The following is a 6,012-nucleotide window of genomic DNA, read 5'->3' as shown; positions in this document are numbered from 1 at the left end:
CTCACAGGGGTCGCCTAAGACCATTGGAAAAAAACTTACATAATTACATATTGTTTTTGTGATTAATCACTATGCTTTAATTATTTTCAATTTGTAACAATGAAATTGGGGATCACCACAACATGAGGAACTGTATTAAAGGTTGGCGGCATTAGGAAGGTTGAGAACCACTGATCTAAGGACTAAGACAAACAAAACATGGGTGGAGGGTGAGGTGGTGGGTGAACTACAGAAACATGAAACTAAAAGCTCACGTTATGCCATGGCTTCCTTAACCCCCCTGCTACTTCCAAACTCCCGCACTTTAGCAAATAATGTTGACTTGACTAAAGATGTCTTGGCTATCATGGCAGAAGACAATTTTGAAATTTGATTTAAAAGAATTCTGTTCTTTCTACCAAGGTCCCTTTCTTCTCTCCTCTACCTCTTTCCTCCTCTCTCCAGGATTTCAAAACTGCCTGCTATTTTAAGCTCAAGTTTTTAGCAAAACCAAGGTCTGCCTATTACTTGACGCCACTCCCTGTAAAAAGCAATTCAGAGATGACCCAATGTTATTTAAATAGTTTCCTTTGCACAGAATCTCAACACCATTCCCTATGAACAATCACTGACCTACCATTGATAGATGCTTTCTAAGCACTACTTGAAGCGCTTTGTACATCTGACCTTATTTCAGTGTAATAACAAATCTAAAAGTTACATATCATTATCCCCATTTTAGAGACCAGGAAACTGCGAAGCAGGGAAATAAGTCAAGTTGTGTAACTTGCCCAGCTCTTAAGGTGCTAAAGTATAATTTGGACGGAGACACTTTCAATCCAGAGCATGGACAGCTCTCACCCTGAGGCCAGTTCCTCCCTGAATGTCCCTGCAGTTCAGAGCCAGTGAGTCTGTCAGCTGTTTTAGGAAAAATATATTCATAAAAAAATTAATTTTTTTTTATGTTAAAGCAGTTACTGAGGAGGCACCTGAAACAGAAACAGCACCTTCACTTTGGGATGTAGAATTTCTAAGCAGTTAGCTGCAGTGAATGAACAGTCCTTTCGGAATGGTTTTGAAAAGATGAGCCAGTGAACAAAAGAGGGAAAACTGTGGGAGTTGCCAATTAACAACGAAGCAGGTTTTGATGATGGTTCACAATTTATTGAAATTATTTCTGGATAAATACCTGCAATACTTTCCAAAACAAAGACCAGTTCACTACTTCATGGAGCTGCTGACTGTGGTCTGGTAGGGTCGCCAAAGGAGGAACACATGAAACCAAAGTGGTAAGGGATTCTAAAATTATTAGGTCATCTGGATACCAGATGGGCTGAGACCCAAAATGGTGCCAGCACACAGGGACAGGGAGTCAGAGATTTTAAAGGACTCTAGTTGGGCATTTCTGGGAGGAGAATTCTCTGGGTGGTCGGGATCCTAGGAAGGTCTGGAGGGGAGAGATAATGGTCTCAGCAAGTGGAATGTGGTCTAAGCAAGAGGGAATGTCCATTGTAAAGTGGCCTCAAGGTCATTTTCCAGGGGAGGGAGTATCGGTTCAATTATTTGATCAGAACTAACATGTCCTTTCCAAAAGCCCATATCTGAGTGTTAAATAGAAAGTGGAACACAGTGAGTGGTATATAAGTTATTTTAATGAAAAACAGGACATTCTGAAAGAAAATGACATACAAACCATACCATTCCATGGAAAAGAATGGAAATTTTTATTTCAAGCTGTTGGAGATTGTTATTATAGCTAAATAAAATAATTTTCCTAGAAAAAAATAATAAATCTAGAGCATGGAGGGAATTTTGCTATTTCTCACTCAAACAGTATCAAAATTGTCACAACAAAAAGAGATCTCTACCTAGGAGGAAATTCTGCTGCTAAGAAACGTGATGCTCTCTAGTTTTTCTCTGAAAGAGAATTTGGGTTTTAATTTATCTTCAGTTTCTCTACTTAACTCTGACCTACAGTATGAGTGGTCACTGAAGATAAAAATTGTCACACACTCACCTCAGGAATGTTGAAATGACCACAACTGGGTGAGGCCATGTAGAGTCTTCCTTCTTACCCAAACTGTTCAGGCACTCTCCCCTCCTTCTCCAGATCTGGGAAGCCTGCCAGCTAGAGACAGCTGGATACCTCTCCTACTTTTCACAGGAGAGCTGCTGTTAGGGGATTGTTAATTCTGGTCAAAGCCACTCCAGGACTTCTGGGGAGAGACAGGACCTCCCTTTCCCCCCCTCTCCCTGGATTACATATTATGTGCCCTTTGCTAACTTCCAAGGGCTATTTGGTGAAACAAAGACTTGGTTGGGGTTTGAGCATCAGGGCCTTCGTGACTTTCCCTGCTATCCCTGTGAACCAGCAGAGAGATGAGATTCCCATGGCAAGGAAGACTCCTATAGGCAGACTCATTCCTCAGGGTGCCTTTGTTTTCCTCTGGACTGAAACCCAAATGCTCCTCCCACCCTTTTCACCTTGGAAGCCAAGCCCCTTTGTAATCTACATAAGCTCCACTCCCCAGGGATCCAGTGACTGCAGAAACTGGCCTTCCACTTGCGCTTGCCTGGAATCCAAGCTAGAGTCCCAGGTAAGAGGACCAAGAGGTGGTCTTGGGAGCAGATTGTGCTTGAGGTCTGGAGAGGAGGGAGGCAGAGTGGGCAAGGCTAAAACCTAAGCTTGGGCTAGGCAAATGTAGCTGGGGGCATAGCTAGGATAGGAGCGAGTATTCTGGCTGCAGAGAACACATGGGGCTGGAGAAGGAGCAGTCCCACGTTGGGGAGGCAAACATCTCTCTTTGGAATACAATGGCATGCCTTTATGATGCCAGTGCCAGGCACTGGGTTGAGTTTCCCTAGTGTTGTAGGATAACAGAGCTCTGTCCGCCATGACCCTGTATGTCATGACAGTAACTGCAATACAATTTGGCTCATGGTTTATACAAAAGGATCTTCTATTGCCCTAACCGGTTTGGCTCAGTGGATAGAGCGTCGGTCTGTGGATTGAAGGGTCCCAGGTTTGATTCTGGTCAAGGGCATGTACCTTGGTTTCGGGCACATCCCCAGTGGGGAGTGTGCAGGAGACAGCCTGTCTATGTTTCTCTCATTGATGTTTCTAATTATCCCTCTCTTTTCCTCCCTGTAGAAAATCAATGAAATATATTTAAAAAAAGATCTTCTATTGACCGACTAGAACACTGAGTATAAATGTATTTTAGCCCTAGCTAGTTTGGCTCAGTGGATAGAGCATCTGCTTGTGGACTGAAGGGTTCTGGGTTCAATTCCAGTCAAAGGCACATGCCAGGGTTGTGGGCTCAGGTTATGGGCTTGATTCCCAGTAGGGGGTGTTCAGGAGGCAGCTGGTCAATGACTCTCTCTCATCGTTGATGTTTCTATCTCTCCCTCTCCTCTCCTCCCTGAAATCAATAAAAACATTTTTTAAAAAGTATCCTATATAGTAAAGAGGTAATATGCAAATTAACCCTCACACCCTCACAAAGATGGCTGCCTGCAACCAGGCCAGCAGGGGGTTAGTGAGGGACAACCAAACGACTGAACAGCAGGCAGAGTGGGGAGACCAGGCCGGCAGGTGGGGCAGTTGGGGGCAACCAGGCCAGCAGCGGGGGGGTGTAGTTGTGGGCAACCAAGCTGGCAGAGGAGGGCAGTTGGGGGTGACCAGGCCGGTGGGGGGGGCATTTAGGAGCAACCAGGCCATCAGGGAGGGAACAGTTGGGGGCGACCTGGTCGGCAGCGTGGAGCAGTTAGGGGTGACCAGGCTGGCAGAGGGGGGTAGTTGGGGGCGACCAGGCAGGCAAGGAGGGCAGTTAGGGACGATCAGGCTGGCACACAAAGGCAGTGAGGGGTGACTAGGCAGGCAGGTAGATGAGTGATTAGGAGCCAGCAGTCCAGGATTGTGAGAGGGATGTCTGACTGCCGCTTTAGGCCTGATCCCCAGAATCGGGCCTAAAGCAGCAGTCGGACATCCCCCGATGGGTCCTGGATTGGAGAGGGTGCAGGCTGGGCTGAGGGGACCTCTCCCCTCCCCCCATGAATGAATTTCATGCACCAGGCCTCTAGTTTTAGATAAAAAACCTCCAGTATTCAAAAACAGGACCCCTGGAATTTTAGGTCACTTTGGAGGTCACCACCCTGAGAGGAAGACCCACCTCTCTGTCACTAGTAGGGGTCAAATGCTTTTGGAGGCGAGTACATGTGAGTGTCGCACCACTTGGAAAATTTTGCAGGAAGAAGAGTGTTTTTCTGACTGACCTGAAGGGAGACTGTAATCCACGGAGACCACAGGTGGCACCTGGGGTTGTCTTCTAACATGATGTTTTTCCTCCTCTTTCCCTTCACTGACTAGGCTCCTCCAGGGGACTGAGGCCACCATGGCTCAGGAGAAGTCCCCCATCCTGTTCCCACTGTTAGTCCTGGTGCTGTTAGTGCTGGGGTGGGTCCAGCCTTCCCTGGGCAAGGAATCACGGGCCATGAAGTTTCAGCGTCAACACATGGATCCAGACGGCCCCAGCAACAACTCCAACTACTGCAACCAAATGATGAGGCGCCGGCTTATGACAGAGGGACGGTGCAAGCCAGTGAACACCTTCATTCACGAGCCTCTGGTAGATGTCCAGGCCGTTTGCCTCCAGGGAAACATCACCTGCAAGAATGGGCAGCCCAACTGCCACAAGAGCAGCTCCAGCATGAAGATCACGGACTGTCGTGTGACGAGTGGCTCCAAGTACCCCAACTGTGACTACCGAACCAGCCAGAAAGAGAGGCACATCATTGTGGCCTGTGAGGGAAACCCATACGTGCCCGTCCACTTTGATGCTTCAGTAGAAGTCTCCGCCTGAGACCAGAACAGTGAGATGTCCCACCTCATCATGTCACCTGTCTCTCCCTCCTCCTAGCTAGCACTGAGGGAAATGACTCAAGTTAGGGCTCCTATCCAACACAAAAGTGTTTCCCTGGCCTGAGACTTGGTCCTGCATGGTTTGAGGGTGAGGGGTGGGTTGTGAGGTGGGAACCATGTGAACCACTTTACTGCTTCTTTCAATAAAACTCAGTTGCAACTACCTGGCTTCCTGAAGTTGTCTCCATTCAGGTTACTGTTAATGTGATTGCTTTCCTGCCAGAAGGTGAGAACTGTAAATTTGGTTAACGTTGGTGAGCATCAAGTAGAATCATTAAATGTCTCCTCTTCTGACTCTTGGCTTTTAGAGAATTCTTTTTGGGGATAATCTCTTTTCAAGTAGATTCCTTGATGCCAAACATAAAATTTTAAGTGTGGAAGAAAGACTATTCCATGATATGATTCCTGTCCCATGAACTGGACCTGGGCCAGAACAGAGATTGCTTCCCATAAATCCCCCTTAGAGACTGTCAGATCATAATTGATGTCCTTTCTGAGATAAATCAGGACCCCTCCCCCGACTCCAGTGACTTGCTCCTTCCTGGAACAGGCCATTGTCCTGATCTGGTCAAGCATGTAAAGTAATTTCTGTACCTGGTAGCATTCATGTATTATTATCCCTGATTATCCTCCTACCCGTTTTAGCCTAAGCAAATTCATTGGCACCTGCCAGGTGTCCCAGGGGTCCATTCTGTCTCACAGTTACCCAAGACGGGCCTTGTATGTAAGTTTCCCTTAGTGAATTCTATTAATTACCAGACTGGAGTGGCCAGCCTCTTTCATTGGTATTTTCTTGCCCTTCCCTTAGGGAAGTAGGTTTTCAGTCCCGGGACCTTTCCCTGCATGTACTAACAAGTGTGGGCTGGTTAGATAAAAGCGTGCTGCAGAGGACACTCCTGATGGGTGAAGTGACAGAAGGAGAAGGCCAAACACTAAAATCTCTGACACAGAAGGAAGGACACTGTGACATCAGGAAGACCCTGCCTAGCCTCATGGTGGGGAGGAGGAGTGTTAAACACTCTTTTCTTTTCTTTTCTTTCCTTTCCTTTCCTTTTCTTTTCTTTTCTTTTCTTTTCTTTTCTTTTCTTTTCTTTTCTTTTCTTTTCTTTTCT

The 6,012-nt window shown here is 46.5% G+C and overlaps 1 protein-coding gene across 1 annotated transcript; it reads left to right on the top strand.

The window, feature by feature from the left end:
• The first annotated feature begins 2,502 nt into the window (after positions 1–2,502).
• LOC139003835 (ribonuclease pancreatic-like) lies at positions 2,503–5,063 on the top strand. The gene is made up of 2 exons (XM_070406186.1): positions 2,503–2,576; positions 4,349–5,063. Exon 2 carries the CDS (start codon positions 4,374–4,376, stop codon positions 4,839–4,841), a length of 468 nt encoding a protein of 155 aa, XP_070262287.1. The 5' UTR covers positions 2,503–2,576; positions 4,349–4,373; the 3' UTR covers positions 4,842–5,063.
• Positions 5,064–6,012: the final 949 nt, after the last annotated feature.

The sequence above is a fragment of the Myotis yumanensis genome, unplaced genomic scaffold (assembly GCF_028538775.1).
Source record: "Myotis yumanensis isolate MYYU_CA2020_CCGP unplaced genomic scaffold, mMyoYum1.0.hap1 SCAF_1, whole genome shotgun sequence".
Lineage (NCBI taxonomy): Eukaryota > Metazoa > Chordata > Mammalia > Chiroptera > Vespertilionidae > Myotis > Myotis yumanensis.
Note: the sequence above shows the minus strand (reverse complement) of the source record. Positions and strands in the feature narration are given on the sequence as shown.

Bases quoted from the DNA above. Each gene is read 5' to 3' on its own strand.
- LOC139003835 (XM_070406186.1), top strand. From the start codon at position 4,374: ATGGCTCAGGAGAAGTCCCCCATCCTGTTCCCACTGTTAGTCCTGGTG.